This window comes from Acinonyx jubatus, chromosome E2 (genome assembly GCF_027475565.1).
Source record: "Acinonyx jubatus isolate Ajub_Pintada_27869175 chromosome E2, VMU_Ajub_asm_v1.0, whole genome shotgun sequence".
Lineage (NCBI taxonomy): Eukaryota > Metazoa > Chordata > Mammalia > Carnivora > Felidae > Acinonyx > Acinonyx jubatus.
In genome coordinates this window covers 43489951-43516316 of record NC_069396.1, presented here as the reverse complement: position 1 = coordinate 43516316, position 26366 = coordinate 43489951, and the positions used below count along the sequence as shown (strand labels likewise).

The 26366-nt window shown below is 58.3% G+C and overlaps 3 protein-coding genes across 5 annotated transcripts; 2 read left to right on the top strand and 1 right to left on the bottom strand.

Moving 5' to 3' along the window:
• Positions 1-28: 28 nt before the first annotated feature.
• U2AF1L4 (U2 small nuclear RNA auxiliary factor 1 like 4) lies at positions 29-2312 on the top strand. 3 transcript variants are annotated; one of them, XR_008293734.1, is made up of 9 exons: positions 29-182; positions 329-416; positions 786-852; positions 935-984; positions 1060-1158; positions 1324-1457; positions 1563-1658; positions 1745-1906; positions 2024-2312. XR_008293734.1 is itself a non-coding variant. In XM_053210859.1 (8 exons), the coding sequence occupies exons 1-8, from the start codon at positions 139-141 to the stop codon at positions 1763-1765; spliced, it is 585 nt and encodes a 194-aa protein (XP_053066834.1). In that variant the 5' UTR covers positions 29-138; the 3' UTR covers positions 1766-1900. The 3 variants fall into 3 exon arrangements, 2 of the variants coding, with proteins under 2 accessions (XP_053066834.1, XP_014927480.1); XM_053210859.1 differs by lacking the exon at positions 2024-2312 and having other exon boundaries at positions 1759-1900; XM_015071994.3 differs by lacking the exon at positions 1745-1906 and having other exon boundaries at positions 31-182.
• A 146-nt stretch (positions 2313-2458) lies between these two features.
• IGFLR1 (IGF like family receptor 1) lies at positions 2459-5052 on the top strand. The gene is made up of 5 exons (XM_015071975.3): positions 2459-2913; positions 3035-3257; positions 3728-3912; positions 4217-4595; positions 4679-5052. Exons 2-5 carry the CDS (start codon positions 3101-3103, stop codon positions 5002-5004), a joined length of 1047 nt encoding a protein of 348 aa, XP_014927461.1. The 5' UTR covers positions 2459-2913; positions 3035-3100; the 3' UTR covers positions 5005-5052.
• Positions 5053-5432: 380 nt separating this feature from the next.
• KMT2B (lysine methyltransferase 2B) lies at positions 5433-25748 on the bottom strand. Its single transcript, XM_027044671.2, has 37 exons — positions 25374-25748; positions 24179-24251; positions 21794-23934; positions 21439-21552; positions 21196-21346; positions 20651-20930; positions 20434-20489; positions 19907-20185; positions 19474-19568; positions 19095-19193; positions 18845-18958; positions 18558-18704; positions 18359-18454; positions 17768-17885; positions 17129-17242; positions 16765-16949; positions 16602-16691; positions 16407-16511; positions 16200-16273; positions 15495-15610; positions 15307-15398; positions 15087-15224; positions 14084-14242; positions 13735-13855; positions 13579-13657; positions 13317-13477; positions 12028-12255; positions 10647-11943; positions 10475-10564; positions 10288-10397; positions 7358-7495; positions 7202-7276; positions 6926-7103; positions 6540-6647; positions 6341-6424; positions 6092-6221; positions 5433-6001 (listed from the first exon to the last, which is right to left on the bottom strand). The coding sequence occupies exons 1-37, from the start codon at positions 25731-25733 to the stop codon at positions 5726-5728; spliced, it is 8271 nt and encodes a 2756-aa protein (XP_026900472.2). The 5' UTR covers positions 25734-25748; the 3' UTR covers positions 5433-5725.
• Between the last annotated feature and the right edge of the window lie 618 nt (positions 25749-26366).

The window sequence follows — 26366 nt, the reverse complement described above, 5'->3', positions numbered from 1 at the left end:
GGTCTCCAACACGCAAGCGCAGCAGACGGTCTAGGCGCGCGTGCGGTGGAGGGAGGCAGCGACAAACTACACTTCCCAATGCTCTAAAGCAACGGAAATGACGTAAAGAGCCGACTGAGTTGGAGGGTTCGAGTAAAAATGGCTGAATATTTAGCTTCGATATTCGGGACTGAGAAGGACAAGTGAGAACGGGCCCAGGGAGTGGCCCCCTGCGGGGACCGGGGCCGGGACATTTGGTTCCCTGGTGGCTGGGAGGCGTTGGGCGGTGTTTCTGGGGTGTCCGGCCTCCGCGGCCCTCGGTTCACCTCTGTCTTTGCACCTCTTCCAGGGTTAACTGCTCTTTTTACTTTAAGATCGGGGCCTGCCGGCACGGGGACCGGTGCTCCCGGCTTCACAACAAACCGACTTTCAGCCAGGTGAGACCCGGCACGGAACCTTGAGGGTTAACGCCTCCCAGCCATTCCCCTTGTTGTCCATCATCACGAGGTCCCGCCTTTTCCGGATTTCAAAGGCCCACCTTACCACCGGCTTTTTTCCTGTCGGGCCTCTGCGGGTTCCTCCCCTTCCCTCAGGTCCCTCTCGCCACGCCCCCGTACTTACGAACTACTCTGCTGGGCTGTCCCTGACTGCTAGGTTTCTCTTCTGGTTTCCTTAAGCGCAAGCATCGCTGATGCGCTCAATCAAGGTGCTTAGGCTTCTTCTCTGTTGCCTGGTCTCAGCCCCAACCTTCATACCCCACCCCTTTGCATGAGCTCAGGCCCCCGCCCCCTTTAAATTCTGTTCAGACCATAGTGCTGCTCAACCTGTACCGGAATCCACAGAACACCGCCCAAACCGCAGACGGATCACACTGTGAGTGAGGGGCCGGTCTTGGGGGCAGGGCAGACAGACCCCGGCAGGCCACCCCCTGATTTCATCCTGCCCCCTCCTCCAGGTCACGTGAGCGACGTGGAGGTGCAAGAGCACTATGATAACTTCTTCGAGGTGAGGGTTGGCAAGGGATGGGTTGAGTTTCCTGTGGGCCAGGAGCTCAGCTGAATGCGTCCTGATCTTCCGCAGGAGGTGTTCACGGAGCTGCAGGAGAAGTACGGGGAGATTGAAGAGATGAATGTGTGCGACAACCTGGGGGACCACCTCGTGGGCAATGTCTACGTCAAGGTGTCTGCTTTCCCCCCAATAGAGCCTACAGGTGGAGGCATTTCAGTGTCACCACTGAAGCCTCACAGCTTGGGGTCCATCACCAAATCCAGCCCAGCCCCAGAGCTGCTAACTGATTCCCTAAAGGCTTCTGAGTTTGCCAACCCTGATCGGTTTTTCCCTTAGTTTCGGCGTGAGGAGGATGCAGAGCGGGCAGTGGCTGAACTCAATAACCGCTGGTTCAATGGGCAGGCAGTGCATGCTGAGCTGTCTCCTGTCACCGACTTCCGGGAGTCGTGCTGTCGGCAATACGAGATGGGGTATGGTAGTACGGGGGTGGGATGGGCACCAGGAGTTCCAGACTCCTGTGTGTTGGGAAGCTGTCATCGACGGCAGCGTCCTCCATCCATCTGTCCCCTACCCAGGGAATGTACCCGGGGTGGCTTCTGCAACTTCATGCACCTTCGGCCCATCTCCCGGAATCTTCGACGTCAGCTGTATGGGCGAGGACCCAGGCGCAGGTACCTCAGGATCAGCTTGTCAGGATGTCTCATACCCTAAGGCCTTTGTACCCTGGGATGGACCTTATCCTATGTCCCCATAACAGCGTGTCTCTTTTAGATCCTAAGACTAGTTCTGAGCATCATCCCAGGACCAGCGCCTAAATCTCAACCCCAAAACCAGCTGGAACTCCAAACCCCAAACCCAAGACCAGTCTGGATCTCCAATCCAGAGATCAGTTCCTGAGCACCTGTCCTGATACCACTCAGTAACTCTGGTTATTTCATCACCTGCCCTGCCCTACCCCAGAACTGAGAGGCAGGCCTGGGGAAGTGTGCAACATTTTTCACAGCTCTAACCCTCATCTCTCCTCTCCTGTTCCCAGGTCACCCCCAAGGTCCCATACTGGTCACCGCCCCCGAGAAAGAAACCGAAGACGTTCCCCAGACCACCGGCATGGCCGCTTCTGAGACCCTGGCTCCCTTGACCTCCACCCCTGACAGGCATAAATGTTCCTGGCCAGAACACCTCCTGAAAGCTTCCTTACCTCCCCAGCACCGTCTTCCCCAGGCTCCGGGGCTCCGTGATGTTAATCTGTTAAACACAGGGACCTTCCTTTACCACCCTTCCCCTAATAAAGTTCTGTATTGAGGGTTTAGAACCTGTTAGCTTGAGCCTAGCTGTGGGCTGGAGTTTCCTTCCACCCCCGCATCTCCTGACGAAAAGGGGAAGCGGGCTGGGCTCTGGCCACAACTTCAGCTGAAGAACTTCCAGCAACAGGTGGGAAAGCAGCACGCTCAGGGCCCAAGGCTCTAGAAACCCCTCAGTGGGACCGGTAGCAGTGGGGACGCTTTTGTGCTGGGAACTTCAGGACATTTCTCGAAGGCTTCTCAAGGGGGAGGTGCCTGATTGTGGCAGGTTGGAGGATTCCCAGCCCGGAGGAGATTGGGGTTAGGAGCTAAGGTAAGGCCCCTGGGAGTTGAGTGGGAGTCTCCAGAGGGTGAGGTCCGGGTGCTCCATGCCAGCTCCCCTGAGGTGGGAGTTCGCGATACCTAATAGTTAAGCTTACTGTATGCTAGGTGCTGTTCTAAGCAGTTTACTTCTAGTAATGGTTTTAAGTCTTCGAAATAAACCTTTGAGACAGGTACTGTTCTCCTGCTTTAGGGATGAGAAAAGAGGTAAGGAAGATGGCAGCGGTGGGATATGAATCCACTCTGTGGTTCCTGAGTCCTCATTCTAGCAATCTAGAGTCCTTGGTGGTCCTTCTAATAACGGGTCAGGAGCTGGACTAGGGGCTGGGGGTGGGGGGCGGTAGGTTCCCCGTCTTCCAAAACGGTTTGGGTATCCCAAGCCCCCACATCACTGCTTCCTTCTTCTGCCCCGGTTTCCTGGAAAGTGTGACAGAGGCGCTGTGGCCGGAAGTTCTGTGGTCACGGCCCCCCAGGCTACAGACCCCGCCCGGATGGGGCCCCTACGCCGCCTCCTGACTGCGGCACTACTTCTGGCTCAGGCTGCGCCTCAGGAGGCCTCCCAGCACTGCGGGCGCCTAGAGTACTGGAACCCTGATAACCGGTGCTGCAGCAGCTGCCTGCAGCGCTTTGGGCCGCCCCCCTGCCCGGGTGAGGAGCAGAGGCCGGGGTATGAGGGTGGAGCCAGGAGGTGATAAGGAGATGGGGAAGGGACGAGGTCTGTGGATTATTGTCTGTGAGGCTTCCTTCTGCGTGGGGGCGGGCCGGCCCTATGCAGATAAGACAGCAGGGGCGCTGAGCCTGTGACGGAAGGGATGGTATGGGTTACGTTAGTGCCAAGGCGAAGTGGTCCTGCCAGTGAGAGGGGCCGGATCTCGGCGGTGTTCAGAGGATGGGCTGTGTGGCTAAATCGGGAGTGGGTGGGGCTTGGTGCCGAAGCGGGGCGGGGCCTGTGTAGAGAGGGTCTTGAGCCTGCTTGGCCAGTGCGGGGAGGGTGGCACGTCCACTGATAGGGTGGGTGAGTAGAGTACAAGGTCGGGATAGGACAAAGGGGAAAGGGCGTCGTTAGTGCAGAAGAGGAGGGGCTGGGCGGCCACACGTGAGACTTTGTTTCCCACCAGACTACGAGTTTTCGGAAAACTGCGGATTCAATGATTTTGCCGACCACGTGACACACCCCTTCAAAGAGTGTCCCTTTGGGCAGTGCAACCCCGACAATGCGGAGCTATGTAGCCCTTGTGGCGCCGGAGCCACGGCCCCCGCTCCCGCAGGGAGCAGGAGCGGAACCCAGCGTCGCTGCAGAGAGGTGCGGGTAGGCCCCGGAGGGCCTGGGAAGGGGTGCAGCCTGTCGGAAGCGGGACAGGGGCTGGGGGGCGTGGTTTGGGGTTAGGTGGGCGGGGTCTGGACTAAGGGAGGGAGTGCAGTCCCACTGAAGAGAATAATAGGGTTGGGGGAATGGTAGTATCAGGAGACCTACCTGGGTTAGGGGGTGGGTCGCTGGCTCAGGTGGGGATTTGGTCCCACTGAGGGATATAAGGATGGGAGGTTCAGGCTGAGGGGGGCAGAAGTGGGTGGGGCACGCCTCCAGCTTTACTCCAACCTATTTGCAGAAGCCGGTCCCTCCCAAGGAGCCCTGTCCTCTCAAGTCTGGGAAACCCAGAGTCTATAGCTCCCAGGAGCCCAGCCCATCAGCGATTTCCAGTGTCTCCTGGACACCTGAGCGCAACGTCACTCAGCAGGCCTTGCCGAATTTCGCCCTGCCAGTGGTGCTGGTTCTCATGGTGCTGGTTCTGCTGGTGACCTCAGCAGTGATCCTTCTGCTTGCCCAGCGGTGTCACTGCCGGGCAAAAGTCCTCCATCCCTACCCCGGCTTGGTTTGTGGCGACACCAATATCCATACGGTCTTCTCCTTGCCCTCGTCCTCTCCAGGCTCCCTGGAGGCATCAGACGCAGGGGATAAGGTCTCTCTGGTTCCACTCCTGGGCAGAGGTTAGTCGGGGACGTGCCAGGGAGGGAAAAGGTGGACTGGAACATTGCCCTTCCTCTTCCTCACCCCTCCATTTGTCTCCCAGAACTGCCGAGTCTGGCATCACAGCCCCTGTCTCGCCTCCTCGATGAGCTGGAGGTGCTGGAGGAGCTGATAGTGCTGCTGGATCCTGAACCTGGGCCAGGTGGGGGGATGGCACGCGGCACCACGAGACACCTGGCGGCGAGGTACGGAGTGCCTGCTGCCTGGTCCACCTTTGCCTACTCACTGCGACCCAGTCGCTCGCCACTGCGGGCCCTGATCGAGATGGTGGTGGCAAGGGAGCCCTCTGCTTCTCTGGGGCAGTTTGGCACACACCTGGCCCAGCTGGGGCGGGCAGATGCGCTGCAGGTGCTGTCCAAACTTGGCTGATCTGGGGCTTGTTCGGCCTACTCCTCAATAAAGTTTCCCATCAATTGCCTGCTGCCTCTGGGCCTCATTAAGGTGCCCTTTTGAAATACGGTCTTAACTGGGCCAAGACCCATCGGGAATCCCCTCATCCCACCATGCGCAACTAGACCAGATGTGGGAGCCGGCCTCGTGCCTCTGGGCACCCATGGTCCCGAGAAATGGCCCTGCTACCCTGGGGAGAGCTCATTCACAGGGGCCCAGCCGGATTCTAATTGGGAATATGTTGAACATTTGTTGCTCCGAAGCCTTAACAGACCCTCACAATTTACTTGTAATTCTGAGTGATAGCCTCACCCTTCTATGGAGGCTGACAGGCTTCCCGGGCTAAGGCATGGCGAAACGGGAGCTCCTACCTGCCCCCAGCACCACACGAACGGGAACACCACCTCTCCAAACATTGACAGACTTTATTACAGGAGGTTCCCACCTGGGATCCCACCCTCTTAAATAAAAAAGTGCATAGAAAAGAAGGGATTTAGAAACCTTTGTACAGTATCTACATCCTGGGCCCCCAGGGCAGGAAGGGGCGATTGCTGGGTGGGGTGGAGGCAGGGCCTTTGCCACCTGCATGCCCACATCCACCCTGAACAGGAGGGTGGGGGTGAGATGCTCTGGGAGGGACGAGGGAGCCCCCAGATGAGGGGCAAGATGGCAGCAGGGGGTGTGGTGGGCAGCCACGGCTTCAGTTCAGGAACCGACGGCAGCGCTTGGCGCCACAGTTGCAGGGCAGCTTGTTGCTGGCATCCTCAATGGGGAACTTGTAGTCATAGGTGAGCTCCTCACCACGCAGGATGCGGCGCAGGGCGAAGATGACGATGTGCTTCTGGCCCTCCACGTGGATGACTCGAGAGAAGCAGTTGGGCTCACACGAGTGGTTGATGAAGCGGGCAGCATTGCCGTGCATTGTGGCATCCACCACATCAAAGTCATCCATGCGGAACATGTAGCACCCGATACCCTACGGGGATAGGATAGGGCAGTCAGGTGCTCCGTTCCCACGGATCAGCCCCACTTTATCCCCTCGTTCCCACGGCCTGGGGGAGCCCACCTTCCCGTCGTAGAACTTCTCCCGCTTGTCAGTCAGCACAGAGCGAATGACGATACCGGAATACTCAATGACCATCTCGCCGGCATCGATGTTGCGCTTACAGAACAGGCCCCGCCCATGGATGGCAGATCTGTGGGGTAGGATAGGCAAGGGGGAGCTCAGGGGGCAGGGGAACAGAACCAAGGCAGCCCCACACCAGGGCACCTGTCCATCCACCCAAGGGGCATCCTCCCCCCCAACCCCACTAACCTGTAGACACCCACAGCCTCTTTGGATGTCTTCTTGAGGTGGCGAAAGCGCATGGCCATGGGCAGCTCCAGGCTGGTGGCACGTCTGGTGGGGTCAGCAGTGTCACAGGCTGGTACCCAGGAATGACCTCTCTTGCCCCTGGTCACCCTCTTTAGGACCCTTCCAGAACACCCCGAGCACCCTGGCCTGCCCTCCATACCTGGTTGACCTGAGCTGCACCTCATCCTCTTCCTCGTCACAGGTGGCTCCCTCAGGGAGCACCCGGTGCTGGGAGGCCAGGAAGTTGAACATGTCAAAGGTACACTTCCTGCAGCAGAGAGAGGAGGAAAGAAGGGAGGATCACAGCCATTCCTTCAAAAAGATGCCACCTACCTACCCATTGGCTTGGGCCTGCCGCTGACAAAAGAAATACCGCTACCACTGGAGACAGAGAAAAGGGGAATGGAGGGGGTTCGTTCTTCCGATGTGAACTTTAGGAATAATTCCTGGTGTGGCCTGGCATCTTCTCCCAGGCCTCAGTTTCCAATCTCTACAAACTTCATTCCCATGCTTGAGAACTCCCACAGGGCTCCCCAGACCTCTCACCGGAGATAGACCTCGGCACGGGCTGCCCCGTGGGGATTCAGGGGTGGTTCCTCCTGGCCCTCTCCCTGCTGGTGGTAGCGGAACTTATAGTGCTGGCAGCGCTGGGCCCCGGGAAGCTGCTCTGCCAGGAAGATGACAGCGTCGTGGTGGATGCCCAGGAGCCTTGCCCCGCTCATTCCTGGGGAGAGTCAAAGGTGAGGACACACAGGTCATGGCAGAGGCCCACCTTGTCCTCTGGGAGTCCTTCCAGCATCCCTGTGGGCTCTCCCCACTTACCACTGAAGGAGAGATGTCGGAGGCGGGCGTGCCCTCGGGCCTCTTGCACCTTCTCAATCAGAGTTCTCCATGCCCCTGAGGAGGGAGCAGGGCCAGAGCAGTCAGGACGGTGCTCCACCAGACACCTGCCCTCCGTCACCACTACTCCCGACTCACCCTCCAAGCTCTCTGCCTCCACGCTGAACCCATCCTCACTGCTGATCTCAAAGCGCAGATGTGGGCCAGCCCGTTTGGGGGCCTGGTTCTCTTTGTCCTCTGGGGATGGAGGCTCTTCCTCGGAGCTCGAAGCCTCACCTGATCCCAAGCAGCAGGTCACAGTGGGTGAGGGTCACCACTCCTGGACTCCAGAGTCCCCGGTTCCCCACCACCCTCCCTTCCTCTCCCTGCACAAGCACAGATACTTGGTCGGTGGCTCTCTTCCTGCTCTAATTACCCAGCGAACCCTACAGGATGGACATTATTATTCTTTTTAGTGTATACTTACTTATTTTGGAGCGAGAAGAGAGAGAACGAGCACAAGCAGGGGAGGGACAGAGAGAGAGGGAGACAGAGGATCCGAAGTGGGTCTACGCTGACAGCAGAGAGCCTGATGCGGGGTTGGAACTCACAAACCGTGAGATCATGACCCAAGCCAAAGTCCGGCACTTAACTGACTGATCCACCCAGGCGCCCCTGGACATTTTTTTTTTCTACAGGGCCTGCGGTCCCTTTTCTACGGGAGCTCTTGGCTAGATGAGCATTTACACAGAGGCCTGGAGTGCCCTGGCTCTGCAGGACACACTTCTGGTTCATTCAAACCCAGTTTACAAAAATGCCTATCTACACCCCTCATTCTTTCTCTCACAGAGAATTTAAAATACCAGAGAAGAGCATTTTACACATGTATTTTTATATACACAGCATATCTGTATAAATACTGCAAATTTATTATTATATAGGCCCCTAACCACAGAGTCAAATATGTGTATCTTATGAGCTATTTAAGGGATCTCTCAGGGGCCAAAGATTTGGAAAACATAGAAGACAGAAGTTGTTGCTATAGGAGATGTAGATATGAGAGACAGTGGAACGTCAAGGACAGCTCAGGTTTGGGACCTGAACACCCAGAAGGATAAAACTGCCAATGACTGAGATGATGAGGGAGAGGGAGGAACAAGTTGGGGGTGAAGGTCAAGAGCTCAGTCTGGGACATGCTGAGTCTGAAATTCCCCTTAGAGAACCTGCCCTTGCAACCTGCTGGGGGGACGGCAAACAGGTGGCAGGATCTAGGAGCCCAGCAACCAATCTGGGGGCTGTCGGAATTAGAGATGGGATCCAGAGCCATGCAGTAGCTGAGAACATCTGAGAGTACAGATAGAGAAGTCAAAGCCAGGGCCCTGGGACACGCCAAAGTGACAGGCTGGGGCAATGACGAGGTATAACTAGATTGGTGAGGAGAGGGGTGGAGTTCTGGAAGCCAGAGAAGGAAGTGCTGCAAGGAGGGAAATCAGTGCAAATGCTGCTGCTTGCTTAAGCAGGGTGTGGACTGAGGACTGTCATGGCTGGGGGGCGGGTGTGGGGGGAACCTAAGTTTGAGTGGAGTACACTTTAGGAGAGAGGCAGGACCCACTGTGGCCGCACTTTCTCCCCACACCACTTCTCTGCGCCAACCTGACTGCGTGCCCTCCCAGCTCTAGGCATGCCTCTAAACCTGATTTGCTGTGCGACCCACATCATCTCCAGGCCTCAGTGCCCCTGCATCCACCTCTGACAGTTTCTTCTACCTCCTCTTTGCCCTTGCCCCATCCTCACCTCCATTGTTCCCTGAACCCGACAGGCTGACTACAGGGGCCTCAGCCAGGCGCTCTCATTGCCTTCTTTCTCACGGTGCTCGTTCTCAGCTGCAGTACACTTGCTAATGTACGTGTCTGTTTCCTCTACCAAAATGTGGTGTGGTCCCTAAGGGTGGGGACCTGTCCGTCATGGTCACTGCCATAACTTCACACCACCTCTGACCCCCATATGCGGTCTTTCAGTTAAGCAGTCTCTGTCTACCTCGCTCCGCTTCCACGCTCAGTAACTCAGCACTACGTAATGAGAGAATCCACACATGTGGACAGGACTCGGGCCAGGAGAAATTCCGAGCCTCAGGCTGCTCAGTTGCCAGCTTGCTTGGCTGTAACCTACCCCTCTGCCGCGGTCCTCTGTAACCAACACAGCACTGCCCTCCTAGCTTCACTGAGGTTGGCAGCCCAATCCACTCTATGTGCCCCCATCCTCTGTCCTGATGTCTCTGCCAGTGCGCTAACCTCACCTTTCCCCCAACGCAGCAGTCTCCTATTCAAACCCAACCACCATGCCTCCTCCCACCTCCGCTTCCATCCACAAGCCCCCTTCCCCCTCCTCCGTGGCTCTGCTGTCTCAGCCCTCACACAAACCCCTCTAGGTTGCTGCCTTCCCCTCAGACCCTTACGCAACCTTGCTGGCAAGATGCCTAAGTCTTGTTTTGGCTTCCTCATCAACCACAGTCTTCAGTTCTGGACCCTGATACAGCATCCTTCCCAGCCGGTACACCAATCCTAAACCCCACATGCCTGGTGTTCTCTGAGGGAGTTAGGACTACCGACTATTCCCTTCCCAGGGCCTCTGGGACACCCCTCTCCTGTGATCTCCTTCCTACTGTTCCTGCCCCTCTGGGTCCTAGGTGAGCTCTATCCTCATTGGCACCCAGGTGCTCTTATCTAGCTGCATGGCTCTGAATCCCATCCCATTGTGACAGCCCCCCCAGCTGCTCAGCTTTACTAGGAACCTAACCCTCTGACCTTGGCAGATTACGTTCTGAAGCTGACCTCCGGGCTCCTGGGCATGCTGCACGGGTACTTTCGAAGGGCCTCTTACATGGAGCTGAAACTTCCTCTCCATGACTGTTTCTGCCATGGGTCACACTCTCCCTGAGAGTGTCTCTAGAACTCTTCACACCTAGTCTCGGGCTCATAGCCAGGTGGGTGTGCGATGTGTGTTTTTGGAAGTGGCCTGATTCTGAACTGACCACCACCCAGCTAAGGCAAGCACAAGGCAGGGAAGCAGAGTGACAGGCCGGTTCCTACCTGAGTAGTGGTGCCACTGGGACTCAAGCAGCAGGTCGGGGGGACCATCAGGGGCCCGAGGAGGACCACCTTCTGGGAGTGACAGCAGAGGGGACCGGTCCTGGAGGGGCCTGTAAGGAGAGACCTGTCAGAAAAAGGAAGGGACAGAGGTCCTAGAGCCTCCAGGGAAAGGGGACTGGCTACTCACCTTGGGCTTTCCTCCCCCGTGGGCTCCCCAGGCTCATCCAAGTCAAGAACTCCACGCACTGTGGGCGTTTTCATCCTTACTCGGCTAAACCTGGGGGAGGAACCCCGAGAAGGCTGAGCTGCTTTCCCCTGCCCACCTCTCACCCTCCTCCAGACTCAGCACACTCACTCACCCGCTGCCACTAAGCCCTGGACCCTGGGGGGCATCCTCCAAGGACTCTCCATCTTCCTCCAGCCGGGGAGTCTTGTTTGGGGGAGGCGCTGGTGGGGAACGGCCAGAAAAGGTGGACACCCTCTTGACGCGGATGGCCTGATGGGGTGGGCTGGGGGGTCCACTGCTCAACACCAGGGTCAGTGGAGGAGGGGGTGGGGGTGGGGCGGGGCGGACCACCCCTACCACTGGCAACACACCCAGCAGCGGTCCTGGGGGCAGAGTCCAGGAAGCAGGGGCTGTAGGGGGGATGGGAGGGGGCAGAGGTGGCTGCTTCACTGGGGGTGAGACGGGTTCACCCTCCCCAGCCATCTTCACAAACACTTGCCCCAACTTGTTGACAAGGATGATTTTGGATGTGGCGGGTTTGGGGGGCTCAGGGGCAGGGCCCAGGCTCAATACCCGGACCCCTGGGGCCCCAGGGAGCCAGGCAAACGTCCGAGTGGGGTCAGCTGGGCTAGGGGGTAGGCCCTGGGAAGGCTGGCTGCCATTGGCCAGGGGAGGTGCTGGGGGGAGGGGTTCCTCTCTGGGTCCAGCACCTCCCTCTCCAGGCCCTCCTAGGTTCTTCAACACAAAATCCACAATTTCTGACGGCAAGTCCTCAGGAGGTCGGGTTCTGTCCCCTGCAGCCCCGATGACCCCAGCCCGGCCCACTCCTGGCCCTGAAGGAGGAGTCCCCTGGCCCCGAGGCTGCTGGACTGCCTCTGCCTCGCTGTCTGTGCCGTCATCCACTCCGTCCAGCTGTTCGATGCGGGGGGTTCCAGGGAGGGCACCAGGGGCCAGGGCAGGGCCAGACACCACAGTCACAGGGAAGTGGACATAGCGGGGGGTAGGGCTAGTCTCCTCCTCTGAGCTGTCCCCTGGACCCCCGTGGCTGCTCCCCACTGCCCCTGCGGCCACAATCTCTTCCTGGAAGGGCTCAGTCCCCAGCAGGCTGGCCGCAAAGTCCAGGTCAGCAGCACTCAGTCCTGACACCACCTCCATGTCCTCAAAGTCTGGGCCCAGGTCTTCAGGGGGTGGTGGAGGAGACGGGGCTGGGCCAGGGGGAGCCAGCTCCCCTGAGGTAGGTGTGAGGGCTCTAACGACTGAGGTAGGAGGGGGCACCCTGAGCTGTGGGGAGGTTCTGAGAGGGGGAGAGGCCCGCCGCGACGGTGGCAGCCTTGGGGTCAGGGGGCTGGGACGACGGGAGCGTCTGGGGGGAGCTGGAAAGTCCAGGTCTCCCACCGTAGGGATGTGGTGGGTCAGAGAAGATGGACTTCCTGTTGGGGGGGAAGGGTCAGTGTCAGCCACAAGCTCCTGCCTCACCCACCCACCCCGTCTCCCCAACAGTCCCAGGTACTCACCAGGGGAGGGCAGGGGTCCAAAGGAGACACCCCCCAAGGGCCTCCGGGATGGTGAGTAGTTGGGCACTTTGATTCGAGCCCCTGAGAAGGAACGGGGGGCTGGAGGAGGGGCAATGCTGAGATCTGGCCGAAGTGGGGGGTCCAGGTTCTGAACAGGTGAGTGGTGCTCAGGAGCTCCAGGGATAAGGGAATCTGTATCTGGCGGGGGGTCCACATGATCCGGGGGTTCTAAAGAGGCAGGAGAATGGCAGGAATGACAAGGACCCTGTCAAAGCCTCTCCTCACACACCCCCCCTTCTTTTGAGCCAACCAAGGCTTCTCCACCCCCACCCAATGGTCTGGTCACAGTGTGCACTGGTTCCCAGTCACCACCCAGGTTCCACACCCCTCTGTGGTTTCTTTAAAACGTCCACACACACCTGGGTCAGGGTCCCTCTGTGACTCCTCCTCACCCACCTCTGCCATCTCCCCCGTTCCTGGCTGCCTACTGTTCTCGGACTCAGGCCCCACATTCCACAAGGGGCACTGCGCGCTCTCCAGCAGGGCCAGTCCTACCACTTTCCCACCTGCACTGTGCATCCCTGCCACATCAAACACATCCGCCTCATGCTGGCGCTTGGGGCTCCCCATTACCTGGCTCCACCCGATCTGTGAGAACAAATCTCTGCTGCCACCTCCAACACTCCCCTGCTTGCAGCCAGGGTGGCTGCACCCTCCTCCCCTCTCCACTTCATAGTGCAACCTGGCACAAACTCCTTTTCTGCAAACATAATCCGAATCTCTTCCTTCTCCCTTTCAGCTCACAACCTCTCCTTTTACTGATCTCCAAGCCCAATCTTTGAGGTGTGCCATCCAGCGCTTGGCTACATCCCTCAGCACTGGTACAGCTATGAGGGGACCAATTCGGTTTGAATCCTGATTCCACCACTGTGTTACGTAGAGAGCAACTGCCCTTTTTAAGCTGCAGTTCGGCAGAGCTTGCACCTTCCTTGTAAGGCTGTGAGGAGCACCACGGGAGCACATAACCCCAAGTTAGGTGGCCATAAACATTATCTGTTTGTCCAGAAGCTGCCACCCCCACAAGTAGGTAGCATGGTGCTCTTCCCTCACTTCCTGCAAAATGCTGAGCACAGTCCCTAGCACATAATGCTATCAGTTACTGACATCGTGACAAACGGAAGAACGACAAAAAACCTAGAGTATCTTTAGGGGAGAGGGGAACCGGGTAGTGGGAAACCGTTTGAGGGCAGCATTCAGGGAAGGAAATGAGGGAGTTCCAACACCCATACCTGAGGAAGGGGTAGGGCTGTGCACAATGGTCTGGTTCTCCTCTGCTGCCTCCAGGTGAACTGGCTCTTCCCTTGGACCCCACGGACGATACTCCAGAATACGACACCGATACCAGCAGCGCCGCCGAGCATCCACTGTGCTCCAGTACAGACGGGAGCACCTGTCAGGTGGGTGTATGGGTCAAGAGAGTCAGGACAATTTGGGAAGTGGGATCCAGGCCTGGAGTCCTTCAACCCCACCCAGGCCCCCTGGGCTGCTCACTGGTAGCCAATGGGGAAGAGCCGTCCCTCGCAGTCCGAGAGATCAGACAGGGTACCCAAGGAGTCAATTCGGATGGAACCTATAGTGCAAAGAAGTGATCAGAAGGGTGGGGCCAGGCAGGGTCAGGAAGACCAGGGTACAGAGCAAGAGGCTTACCAATGAGCACATTGATGGCATCAGGTTCGAGCCCCGTCAAGAACTTTCGCTTAAAGTTGATGCCCTCAAAGTCCACATAGACTCGGCGGAGAACATCAAACCCATCGGGGGTCACAATCTCCTGGGAGGTGGGTGGCAAATGGGGTTGCTGGATTGATGGGGGGGGGCGAGGGGGCTGTGAGGGAAGGCTCTGGACGCAAGGACTGGACAGTTGGGTGCCTGGCTCAAGGACTGAGGAAAACAAGGGAGACACCAAGAGGTAGCTGGGAAGGGCTGAGGGGCTAAAGGGGCCAATGAGTGGAAAAAGAGAGACCAGTGTGGAGCTGTCTCCCCCATGGTCCTGACTCACCTTGCCATCCAGCAGGTCTGTGTGTTTCTGGCAGAAAACTTTCTTGTCGTCCTGGAAGATGCAGTAGCTGGCCCGGGCGCACATGAAGTGGAAGTTGCTGAGGCAGGAGGAAAGGCAGCAGCCCACCGTGGCTCCAGGCTTCAGGCAGAGCTCACAGCGCTGCGGGTGGAAGGGGCTGCTGATGGGAGAAGCCAGTGACCGAGACCAGGGTCTGATGCTCAGCATCACTGTCTGTGAGACTCTGCTTGGGCCCCAGTCTAGCCCAGCACCTCGCATAACAAAGGCACTCACCAAACATAACCTCCTCCCTAGATGCATCCAATGCCAGGTGCGTATCAAACCTACTTCAAATTTTCTGAAGCAGAGTGTTGCAGTAGAGAGAAAAATAACAACAGCTAACGCTTACTTAGCAGCATTTACCATCTTTCTCACAAAATTTCTTAAACATTTATTTAAGTAATCTCTACACCCATCGTGGGGCTCAAACTCAAGACCCCGAGATCAAGAGTTGCGTGCTCTTCTGACTGAGCCAGATGTCCCTCTCACACCATTTTAATGTGAAACCTGTATCATTTCATTTAATCTTCACTGACCTCCCACCAAGTAGATATCCCCTGTGCTTCACTTCCTAATCCTGAGGCATACTACGGCACCTAACCCAGGTCCCACACTGGTGAGGAGAGGTTCTAGCCCAGTCAATACCTCATCTCATAGGGACACAGTAAGAGCTAAGTGCCACACTGCATAGAAAGCATCCAGAACAGGTTGAATCAACAAAAGATCTTCCAACTTTTAATCTCCCAGACTTCAAGCTCAAATGGGGGTGGAGGGGTAGCCGCTGTCATTGCAGCACCAGAGTCCTGGGACAACCAAAAAATGATACCCAGGACCAGCGGTGAAAGGACATGTTGGGGTAAAGACTGTGAAACAGGAGCTGTCTCCCCTGCAGGGGGCCCTACCTGAGACCCCAGGGCTGCCCACCTCTCTAGGCCCGGGCTCTCACCATCTGCCTCCCTCGAGCTACAGCAGCATGCACGTTTTTGAGGGAGCCATCATTTTCCTCAAACACTTCAGCTGACCAAATGGCACAGTTGACATGTGTCCACTCATTCTGCCCAATGTATAGGAGCCGTCCCGCCTCCTGGGGGCAGAGGAGAAATGGTGTGAGGGGAGGCCCCAGGGACTAAGCCCCAAAACCTGGGACTTCACATGGTAGCCCTCACCTTAGAGTCTGCATCCCCATATTTGAGGCAGAGCGCACACTGACGGGGGTCCTCCAGGTGTGAGAAAGCAGCCGGATCCTTGCCCTGAAAAGCTGGAAGGGGTGTGGAAAGGGAAGTTCCAGAATCAGGACCTAGAGTTTGTTCCACCAACTCAGGGGCTCTGGCTTCCAGCCCCCACTTCCCAGTACCTGCTGAGGGGTCCCCTGGAGGCTGCCCTGATTCTGGGGTCTCTGGTTCCTGCTGCCTCCACTGAGCGTAGACATGGTCCAAGGATGGAGGTAACACGGCATTGGGAAGAACTCCGCTGTGGACAGGCAGGGTCAGCATCTGACACGTCTAACATGGGTGGCCACCCAAATCTTAGCCTAAACATGCCATGACACACTTGGTCCTCTCTCCATGTGGCATTTCTCCCAGTCTCCCAAATGAGCCGGGGCCCCCCCATGCCACCTGTGACACGTGAAATGCTGTTCCTCATGTCTGTAATAACTCTTTTTCCACATCTCAGCTGTCATCTCTTCTGGAAAGTCTTAGGCCCTAGGAACCTTCTCTGGGCTCTCATATCCCCTTGGACTTTCCCATCACCACCCTGACAATCTGGCTTATCAGGCATTAATGTGCCTGTTCAACTTCAACTCCCACCCCCCAAACATGGCTAACTCATTGCTGTCCCCAACACTACCTTGCACAAAGTAGAAACAAAGCGGGCTAACTGCACAATCTGAGTTTTTGCTGACCTAGAATTCCCAAGGATGCTCCTCCTGGCTCCACCGCCCTCTAGATGCTAACTCTATTCCTCGTCCATTCTCAGCCCAGGTTGACTCTGGATTCCCATGTGCTCTTGCTTTTGCCCTCATCCCCTAGATCCCCTCCTGCTACCCAGCCTTGCTCACTTTGGCAGCCGGGTACTCCGTCGCCAGTACTTGGGGTCATGGGCGTCGAACCAGCCGAACGCAGACTCTAGCAGCTGGGGAGTGGGTTAACAAAATGAGAAGAACTGGCTTCCCCAGGCAAGTTGGTGGGGGCAGGGTCTGAAGTACCCACTCTCTCTTCCCCACTTCCATTCAAGCCACCCTATAGGCTTTCCCCAAAGTTCTCACCTTCAGTAGGAGCCCCTTCATCTGGCCTCCAGCCCGGCGCTCTGGGGTTTCTCCTTCTTCTGAGTGCTTCATCAGGATGCCCACCATGTCCTCCATAAAGCTGTGCTGTAAGGGAGCTTGTCAGGATCAGAGCCCCCACCCCACCCCCAACCCCCCTCCTCCTGACACCCACCTGTTCCTCTGTGTCCCACTCACCACGGACTTGTAGTGGCCTTCCTCGAACCGCCGACTCACGGCTTGCAGATCACAGGGCCCCGGGTGCAGCTGCTTTCCAGCCTGCCCACACTGCAGAGACAGGAAGTCAGCAGGGCTGGTGCTGGGCCTGGCCCCACCCCCCCTACCTCCTGAGCCCCCAGACCTGAGTGCACAGCAGCAATGGGCCCGCCACCTTGGAGCTCAGTAGACCCTGGAGCACCTGGCGTAGGCCCCCCTGCAAGGCCCCACTCAGGGCCTCTCGCCAGCGGGGGTGTGTGGCCCCCGCACACGGTCCGCAGGTATATAGCACGGAGTCTGGCAGCCCAGAAAGGATCTCATAATCTTCATCTAAAACAGCCAAAGTAGGATAGGAAAGAATGGTTTGGGAGGACGTGAGAGTTGGCTCTCAGCAGCCCCTAGAGGTTGCCAAGGATATTAAGCCCACCTGTCCCATAAGGGCCTGTGCTGTGGGTAGGACAGGGACCCCCTCAGGGCTGAGGCAGCAGCCCAGACACTCTGCTGCTCACCCGAGAGTCCCTCGCACTTGGCGTGCACCCAGTGGTCACACTGTGCACACTGCATCATCTTGCTCTCGTAGTCGTTGTCTTCATAGCAGCGTGTGCAGATTGGGCAGAAATTTCCTGCAGAAAAGGGAAAAAAAGGGCAAGTCAGAGGAGCTGGGGCCACTACCTGTCCCCTGGAGGTCTCTCTGGGGCCACCACCTCTTGGCTGCCGTGAGGGCTGCCTCTGCTATGTTCCATCTTGGATCCCTACTATTCTCAAATCGTTGGCTGAGGGTAAAGCCTCTTTTAACCCTGTGACCCCAATACCTCACAAAGAACCTTGCTAAATATGCTGCCTGAGCAAATGGGGAAAGCCCAGGTTTTCAAAGTGCTCAGTAGAGTCCTGAGATCCAGGGGACATGTCAGGGACCACCACAACAATGGGATCTAGGCCGCCCACTCCCACTGCCCTCAGAGAAAGTATGTCCCTCTATCTGAGGTACTGGCTAGGCTTCTGTGGGAAAGTACCATGAATGGAAGGAAAGGTTCCGCGGCTAGAGGAGGATACAAAGCCACTAGAAAAACACATCTGTCCTGCCTGTCTAGGAGCCTGGCCCACTGCCCGGTGTCCCCCAGGGCCCAGGTCCCCTGACAGGTCCCCACCTTTCTCATAGAGCTGGGTGCACCTGGGGCAGAGGCTGTAATCTCCAGACCACTCGACGTCCCAGTTCTTCCCTGGAGTCGCCCCACAGCTCTTACAGCGTACGCAGGCTGAGCAGATCTGGGGGCGGGGGGGGCAGGGTGACATTAGGGGGAGCAGCCTGGAGCAGTGTTGGGGGGTATAGTGGGAGGAGATGGGCAAAGAAGACTGGATGGCAGGCAGGAGACAAATGAGAAAGGACAGGTAAGAGGAAAAAAAGTGAGCAAGAGAAGCAAGGAGGAAGGAGGGAGAGGAATGAAGTGGGGGGGAGACTGGCACAGGGAGACAGGGAGGAGTGGAGATCAGGCAGGAGCAGGGGATTCTGAGCCCAGGACCTTGGAATCCATGAGCCCCTGCAATCATCCTGTATAAGTTCTGCACGTAAGTCTTGTTTATACGAAATTTCAGAAGAGAAGATGCTGTTTATCAGATAAACTCTCACAAGGACCTCTGACCTTTCCCTCCTCATGGAAGCCCTGGCCTAGAGTAAGTCTGGGGGTGGTAGCAGCCTTAATTAGAGCTCCAAAGCAAGGGGCGTGGGCCTCGTGTCTCACCCAGTGGCGCCGTTTGCGTGTGGCCCGGGTTGGGTAGCTGGGCCCCAGGCAGGCTGGATGATAAGCATGACGGCAGCGCTCACACTCCAGGAGGTGCTGTTGGGAAGTTCGAGAAAGACAACAATGGCAGAACCTACTGACACAAGAACATCCCTCTCCTCCATGCCTCCACCCACTCGCACGGCTCCCGTGCCCAAACCTTGGATCCCCGGCCTTTGCGCCCACAGACGTGGCAAAACTTGCAGCGGCGGCAGCACCAGGTGTCATGATGTTGGGGCAGGGGCCGTTCGGCCTCCTCCAGACAGAATGGATGGAAAGGGTCACAGCAGACTTGGCAGAACACCAGCTGGGGGTGGGGAGAGTGAACAATGGGCACAGTGTGAGGCCAAGAGGCCAGGGATGAGACCCTGCTGAGAGGGCCCAAGAACTCAGGCAAGGAGGGCCAATGGAGACCTGAGGGGCTGTGGAAAAAGGCGGGGATCCAACCTCATGCAGGCCTTTACTGGCACACAGCAAGCACACCATTGGCGGCCCCCCTGGCACAGAGGTGAGCACACTGAGGCCGCCCATCAGCCACACGTTCTCCAGGTCACAATCCTCCTGAGGGGAAGAGAGGACACAGGTCAGAGAGCAGCCAGGAACACAAGCCAAATTCTTCTTTAAAGCCCTGGTTTCTCATATACGATCAAGTTTCTTCCAAACACGGTCCTTGAGACCCTCTTCCTTAATGCCATACCTTAAAATCCACACGGACCCGGTGCACTCCGTCAGGGGACTTCTGTTTTCCAGTCCAACCATTGGGAAAAGAAGTAAAGGGGCCAGGGGCCAGAGCGTCCTAGAAAGGGAGGTGGCGATCGGAAGGGCGCCAAGGCTCACCCTCTACAGACTTCCCTCCACACTGCCGTTTCCCCCAGTCTGCCCAGCCTTGTCTCTTGCCCAGATCTTACTTTGCTTTCCAGAAGGACAGGCCTGCCTTACCCCTCAGGGCCTGTCCTCTGGTGTGGAAAACACGGCACTCAGGTGAGTCCGTTACCCTGACTTGCTAGGAAGCTCCCGAAGGGCAGGAGCCATGCCTTCCACAGGGCTCAGGGTTCTTGGTGTGGGGCCTTGCTGACCTTGTCCAGGCGCCTTCGGGCCTTAAGCTGCAACACAGGCTGCAGGGTGGGTTTGCGGGGCCGGCTCTGCTCCTCAGGTTCTGGTACTGGTAGCTCTAGGCAGGACACATAAATGGTGAGGTTCCCCTATTTAGAGGTTCCTCACCCTAAATAGGTGAGGTTCTTCCTTCCCTATTCCCCTTTCTCCACAACCCCCTAATGTTACCTGGATCCCCAGGGCCATCCTTAACTAAGACCCACTAGGATGACCCGGCTCAATAAGCTACTGAAAACCTCACGCACCAGTTCTCCCTATCCACACCAAACTACCTCCTTTCCTTGCAGTCAGCTATGTTCTCTAACATACTGGTAGGGCCCCGGGTCTGGGAACCCCGCCCCTTCTACACAAAAGACACGGGACTAACTGAAAGGGGAAGCAACAAGCAATTCGCACCATTCTCTCGGGGGGTCCGACGCCGGGGAGCAGGGGGACCCCCAGGCTCTGAGTCATCCGAGTCCTCGAAGATATCATAGGAGGGTCGCTGTTTGACGCAGCGCCGGGCTGACTTGCGCTGCAGTAGGAGGGAGTCCTGCTCCTCGGGCCCTGGGGGGGCCACCACCTCCTCCCGGGGCCCCCCAGCTCCCGCCCCCCGGCGTGGGCCTGGAGGACCAGGGGAGGCCTCAGGAGATTCATCGGAATCCCAGGGCAACAGCGTCTTCACTATCGTCCGGCCTGTGGGAACAGGGGACTTAGTAGGATCTGAGCTCAGCCAGGGACATGGGACACTGGGATGGACAAAAGCCAAAAAGAAGTGGGGCAGAAGAGAACGAGTACAGGAGAGATATGAAAGCACACGATGGAAAGACAACAAAGGTAGGAGACTGCAAAGATAAGGGGAAGAGAACAAAGAAAACATAGTTTCCTCCACACCACGGATCTAAACACGGTTGTATAAAGAAATACTCCTCAAGTCCTGTTACCTTTTTTAGCCAACCGTTCCATCTTCCGAGCCTCTATCTTGTCACACTTCCGGTATCTGGGGAGGGGAGCAGCACGTCACCAGGGTAGGGGACTGGTGGTCTGGGGGAAGAGAGGAAGCTCTCCACAAGGATGCCAATCCCACTGCTCTGGCGGGGCAGGAGGCCTGGGTGACTGACAACCATGGGTGGGAACAGAGGCTCCGCCCAGGCTACTCACACACAGCACTGCTTCTTGGTGTTGGGGCCCCCAAACTTGGGCTTGTCCAGGCAGTTGACACAGGACCCACAGTCCTGCACACGCAGGCAGCCCCGACAGTGTCCACACCGTGCCATCCGCATCTTCTTGCCATGATGGGAGGGCAGCGAGCGCCGGGGCGTTTGGGCCAGGGTCCCTCCAGACCCGGCAGGCTCTGAGTCTCCCCCAGGCCCTGCTGACTCCACCTTTCCCCGCCGAGACCGTGATGGGACACTCTCAGTCTCAGATGCTGATGACGTATCTAGTGTAACGCAGAGGAAGGAATGGAGTCACAAAGCCACTAGGCTTTTTACCTAGATCCCATTCAATTGGCCCTCTGGTCTCCACTTTCCCACAGTGCTCAGGTCCCTGGTGCCCCAATCTGCTCTAAGACCCAGCACTCCAACCCACTTGCCACCTGCCCCAAGCATCCAACTCAGCGCCCACCCTCCTAGGCTCTTGGTGCATTTGCTCGCCCCCAAACTTGACACAGCTGTCAAATCTTCCCACAACACACCCGCCCCTACCCTCCGTGGCGATGTCCTGCCGATCCCGGAGAGGAAGAGCACTGAGGCGGGGGACGTCTTCGGGCACCATGGCCCGGGCCTGACCTAGGGCCACAGCAGCATGACGACAGACATGTTTGATGCGGGGGCCTTGCACGGGGGACTCGGGGCCCTAGGGGAGGAGAAACCAGGAATACATGTGGAAGTAGCCCCTTGTGCTCCTGCAACCAGCCTTCTTCAGAGGGCCTTCCTCCCACTCCATACCGACGGTCTCTCTCTCTTAGTTTCCATCGATTCATCTTCAGACCTGACAGAACCTCTATCTGAGAGTTGCTTGACAGTCCCCACGACTTCCTCCATCTGCCCTCCAGGGCTCGGCTGGTGGGGGGAATAAACAGGGTCAGAGGCTGGAAAGTGAGGAAAGATAGGACCAGCGGACTAGCGTGGGGGAGGGACGGGGCCAGGGAAGGAATATAGGAAGCTGAGAGACAGGAAAGGACTGGCTCTGAGCGTTCCCTGAAATGCTGGAGGCTGACTGAGGAGACAGGCAGTTAAGGAGAATTAAGAGAAGCAAGGCTGGACGATGGGTGCAGGAGCCTGGCCAAAGCACCATGCTCACCGGCAACAAAGACGCCACCTTCTGCTGCTGCTGCTGATCGATCTTGAACAGCTGCACCTTGGCTCTCTTGAGGAGGCTGAACATTTTCTCCTCCACACCAGACAGTGGTAAGGAACCCAAGCCTGCAACACGGGCCTTTTCCAGTGGTGGCGGCTGCTGTGGTGGCGGCTGTGGCTGCAGTTGTAACTGTGGCTGTAATTGTGGCTGCTGTGGTGGTAATGCCTGGGGCAGCAGCTGGGTTTGCAAGGCCTGTAGGGGCTGCTGTAGCTGAGCCTGAGGCTGAGGCTGCTGCCCATTGCTCAGAGCTGGCGCCCCAGGAAGGGGCACCTCGGCCTTGACAGGAGTGGCGACCACAGGGGCAAATCGAGGCAGGCTGAGGTGGTTGGTGCGGCCCACTGCCCGTGGCTCAGGCTCAGCTGGAGAGTCATCGGCGGGAGGAGGCTCTGGCTCAGGGGCTTCGGGGGCCCCAAGAGGAGTAGTAAGCACCGATTCGTAGATCTTCAGGTGGGCTTCGCTTGGGGTAAACTGAGGCGCCCGAAGGAGCAGGGGCCTCCGGGATGGAGTGACAGGGGCAGGAAGTGGAGGTGGGGCCGGTGGAGGAGCAGGAGGAGGAGGGGGCAGTTCCCGGGTCAGTGAGGTCCAGCGAAATGTGGGTTCCCTTAGAATGGACCGTCTCTTTTCAGGAAGCGGGACTGGGGTAGAGGGGGGAGTTGGGGCACGCGGTGGAGAGGGAGCTGGTGCTGGTTCTGGGGGGGCGAGTGGGGACATGGCAACAGGAGGCCGCAGAGTAGGTGAGACTTCTACCTTTAGGGGCTTGGGGGGGTCTTCGTCCATAAATCGCCGGGGTGTCTTGATGACACGGGAGGAGCGGGCACTCACCACGGGCATAATAAACTGCCGGATATTCTTCAGGAAGGTGGTACTTTTGGGGGCCACAGTGGGGCTGTCTTCCAGAGGGCCTCCCGTGGTGGTGCTGGGGGTTGGAGTGGGAGGAGTACCTTCTGGCACTGCCCGAGCAGCTTCTCGCTCTGCCCGCTGGCTGGGAGTCAGGGGAGGCCGGCCCCTCTTCCTGGAGCATGTAGCTGGAACCACTGGAGGAGGAGATTCTTCCTGCTCCTCTGGGGCAGGAGGTGGTGGAGGTGATGGTGGGGGCAGAGGGGACACTGAGGGTGGTGGAGGACAAAGTGGGGATGAAGGAGAAGTTGAGGGAGGAGGGAGGGGTGGAAGGGGTGGTGGGGGCGGTGGGGGTGGAGGGGGTGGAGGAGGTGGAAGAGATGGAGGAGATGGAAGGGGTGGAGGGGGTGGGGCGGGTGGAGGGGCTGCAGGGGCTGCAGGGGCTGCAGGGGCTGGAGGCTCTGGAGGAGTCGAGGGTGGGGATGGCAGCTCTGCCTCTTCCTTTTCCTCCGCCAGCATCATCTCTTCAGGTCCAGCTCCCTCTACCTTCTCTTCCTCCTTCTCCTTGCCTTTCTCCTCTTCTGTCTCCTTCTCTCTCTCCTCCTCCAGCTTTTGCTCTTTCCTCCAGCAGGGGCCCTCTCCCTGTCCAGATCCAGCTCTTCCTTGGGGGGCATCCTGCCAGCTTTCCTCACGTTGATCTTGACCCTGACCTGATTCAACTCCCAAGGACAACTGTCCCATCTTCTCTTTTTTGGCCTTTGAAACAAACTTGATGACGAGAGGGAGCCCGCCTCGGCCTCGGCCTCTACCTCCACGGCCTCCTCGCCCAGCCTGTCCTCCACGCTTAGGGGTCCCAGGTCCTGGGCCGGGCCCCTCCTTGCACTTCCAGCTGCCAGTTCGGTGTTTTACTGGAACCACAGGAGGTGGGGGCTCGGGTTTGGGGATTGTCACAGCTGCTTCTGCCACCACTACTGCTTGTTGCTTCTTCCTGCAGGGGCCTGCTGGCCGTCCTGGGGGCCGTCCCCGAGACCGACGTGGAGTGGAAGGCTCACATGTCCGGCCCCGGGGGGCTGGGGGTGCCTGGGCCCGCCGAAGAAGTTCAGTCAGTGCCTGTACCATCCGTTCTGTGCCTTCCTCACCCCGTTTCCGGGCAGGAGTCTTTGGGGGGGTAGGAGCAACATCTGCTAGGCGAGGAGGCGCAATGGGGGTCGTCTTATGCTTGCGGCCCCGACCTCGGGGGGCTCGACCTAAAAGGAGAATAGGTGTGGGGAGATGGGTCAAGCTAGCCCTGCAGACTGAAGAAGGCACTCCAGGAAGGCAAGGACTAAGTCTTACTTGTCTGTTTCCCCCACAGCCCAGCCTAGCTTGGGCTTGAACACAGAACACACTCTGTAACTGATGGAGACTCTAGCGGAACAGGGAAGAGCTGACACAAAGAGCAAGAATCACATTCCTGTAAAACTACAGAGGTAGAGTTTCCCCATCACTCACCTCGCTGGGATCGGAGCGCAGAGCGCAGGGAACTGGGGGCCACATCTTCATCTGAATGAAAACCCTGAAACTCCTGATTTAGGGGACCAGAGGTGGAGGGGAAAAATAGCAGTCAGTGCCAAAGCCCTCATTTCACCTGAGACTCAGGTATGGAGATATATCCCCAGTTTCCCTCTTAACATACCCCTACCTATTTACAGAAAAACTTAAGAAGCTGGAAGATGTGAGAAGAATAGAAAACAGGGTCTCTCCCTAGGGACAGAGGCACAGGGTATTCTGATCCCCCATCCCCTGTGCCCGACCACATCAGCACAGCCACCAGTGGTTCACTGGCCCAAAAGGGAAGAGAACGGGGTCTTCCCAGGCCAGGAAGTAAACACTACCCTCAGATTCCCTCATCCTCTAACTCAGAAAACGGTGGGACTTGTTTACTCACTCTCAGAATGTAGTTTCTTCCTGAATGAAGATGGGAACGGGGCACCCAAGTGGGGTGTGTGTTTCAAATGGTTTACTGTAATAGGCTCTACTCTGAGCCCTCAGGTTACTACACACTGTCCTAAGTAATACAACCCACACCTTCCTGACTTTTCTGGGAGGCTGAGGATAAATCCTGAGCTGTACTCAGACCTGCTAGAGTTCCCAGCCTCAGCCTTTATTCAATTTCTCTTCAATCTGTGCCCCTGAGAGGAAGCCTTCCACCAGGCTACTATCCCTCCACCTTAAGAGAAAGAATCAGGGTACTGGTGAAACCAGTGATGTGTCAAATTGTAAGGCCAGGCGGAGCAGCCTACAGGTAAGAGCCCAGAGAGCCCTAGCCCAGGTCCACTAAAGCCACGCTGCTGCTGTCAACCTCCACTGGTTGGGCATGCGGTACCCACAGTCTTCTCGCTCAAACCTCTACTGGCGTAGCTTTGCCAACTACCAAGATCATCATCCCAGGACACTTCAGCAGGATGTGCCTCGGGCCCAAGTGCCCAGCTGCAGCCCGGCTTCTCTACCCACTTTCGGAGGCCTTTTGCACCGACACCTCCGTGCAGCCTATCTCCTCCCAGGCCTATCCGCAGGGCCCCACCATCCCTCCGCAAGGACCCTGAGAACCTAGCTTCCTCACGCCACCCCTCGGGGCCACCCAGACCCTTGGAAGCCCCCCGGCCTCCGCCCCGCCCGGCGTTGGGGACGCCTCTGACTGCCTCACCTCATCGTCGGATTCCTCGTCACTGCTCTCCTCAGGCACGCAGCCCCGGCTGGGGCCCCAGCCCCGGCCCCGGCCCCGGCCTCGGCCCCGCTGAATGCGCGGGCCGGCCCACAGGCGGCGGAGCCGGCGCAGGCCCCGGCGGAGCCCCAGCAAACGGAGCAGGGCCGTGTCCTCCCCAGGCTCGGCTCCGCCCGGCCCCGTCGCGCCGCCACCGCGCCGCAGAGCTACCCGCACTCTCTCGGCTCCGCTGCCCCGTCCGCCGCGGCCCCCGCCCCCGCCGGAGCCCCGCGGCCGGCCCGGGAAGCGGCCCCGCGCGGAGCCAGGCCCGGGGCAACTGCCGCCGCCCGCCGCCGCCGCCATCTTGGCACCGTGAGAGGGGCAGGGGAGGCGGGGGGAGGGGCGGCCCGTGCGCAGGGCCGGGGGGGAGGGGAGGGAGAGGTGGGGCGGGGCGGCTGCGGCTCACGACAGCAACCAGCGCCGCCGCGGGGCTAGCGGGAGCCGGGGGCTGGGCCGACCACGCGCGGGGCACCACGGGAGCGGGAGTCCGAAACCAGTCGGCCGTCACCCTTAGACCGCGCCTGAAGAGCATAGACCCCGCGTTGCGGCCCGAGAGGGGTAAGGCGCAGGGGCCCCCGGGAAATGTAGTGCGGGCGCTTCGCTCCTTCCGCCGGGAGCTAGGGCCGCGAGAGCTGGGACTATAGTTCAGAAAGCCATCTCCGGCGCTGCCGGGAAGTGTGGTTCTCGCCGCAGACCCCTCCCATGGTTTCTGTAGAGGCCAGCGGCACGCTTGAACTACCACTCCCAGGGTGCAGTGGCTGCGGACCCTGGGAAATCCCAAAGACACTGGGAAATGAAGTTTGCGACTGCAAGAGGCGTGGGCTGCTTAAGGGGCCGCGGCAAAGGATTAGTGTCAGTTAGAGGTGCGACCCGGCGGTCGTTCTGCGCAGCATGGAGGGAAGGTGCTTGAGAGACCCCGGCTTTGCAGACCCTGTG

What these genes read in the sequence shown, in the direction of transcription:
- U2AF1L4 (XM_015071994.3), top strand. Translation starts at nt 139, where the DNA reads ATGGCTGAATATTTAGCTTCGATATTCGGGACTGAGAAGGACAA. An exon ending in AACCGCAGACGGATCACACT is followed by an intron (nt 853 to 934) that starts GTGAGTGAGGGG and finishes CCCCTCCTCCAG; the next exon opens with GTCACGTGAGCGACGTGGAG. An exon ending in TGTCGGCAATACGAGATGGG is followed by an intron (nt 1,458 to 1,562) that starts GTATGGTAGTAC and finishes TCCCCTACCCAG; the next exon opens with GGAATGTACCCGGGGTGGCT.
- IGFLR1 (XM_015071975.3), top strand. Translation starts at nt 3,101, where the DNA reads ATGGGGCCCCTACGCCGCCTCCTGACTGCGGCACTACTTCTGGCTCAG. An exon ending in TGGGCCGCCCCCCTGCCCGG is followed by an intron (nt 3,258 to 3,727) that starts GTGAGGAGCAGA and finishes GTTTCCCACCAG; the next exon opens with ACTACGAGTTTTCGGAAAAC. An exon ending in CCCAGCGTCGCTGCAGAGAG is followed by an intron (nt 3,913 to 4,216) that starts GTGCGGGTAGGC and finishes ACCTATTTGCAG; the next exon opens with AAGCCGGTCCCTCCCAAGGA.
- KMT2B (XM_027044671.2), bottom strand. Translation starts at nt 25,733, where the DNA reads ATGGCGGCGGCGGCGGGCGGCGGCAGTTGCCCCGGGCCTGGCTCCGCG. An exon ending in TGCCATCAATGTGCTCATTG is followed by an intron (nt 13,658 to 13,734) that starts GTAAGCCTCTTG and finishes TTTGCACTATAG; the next exon opens with GTTCCATCCGAATTGACTCC. An exon ending in CCAGGGCTTAGTGGCAGCGG is followed by an intron (nt 10,565 to 10,646) that starts GTGAGTGAGTGT and finishes TTCCTCCCCCAG; the next exon opens with GTTTAGCCGAGTAAGGATGA.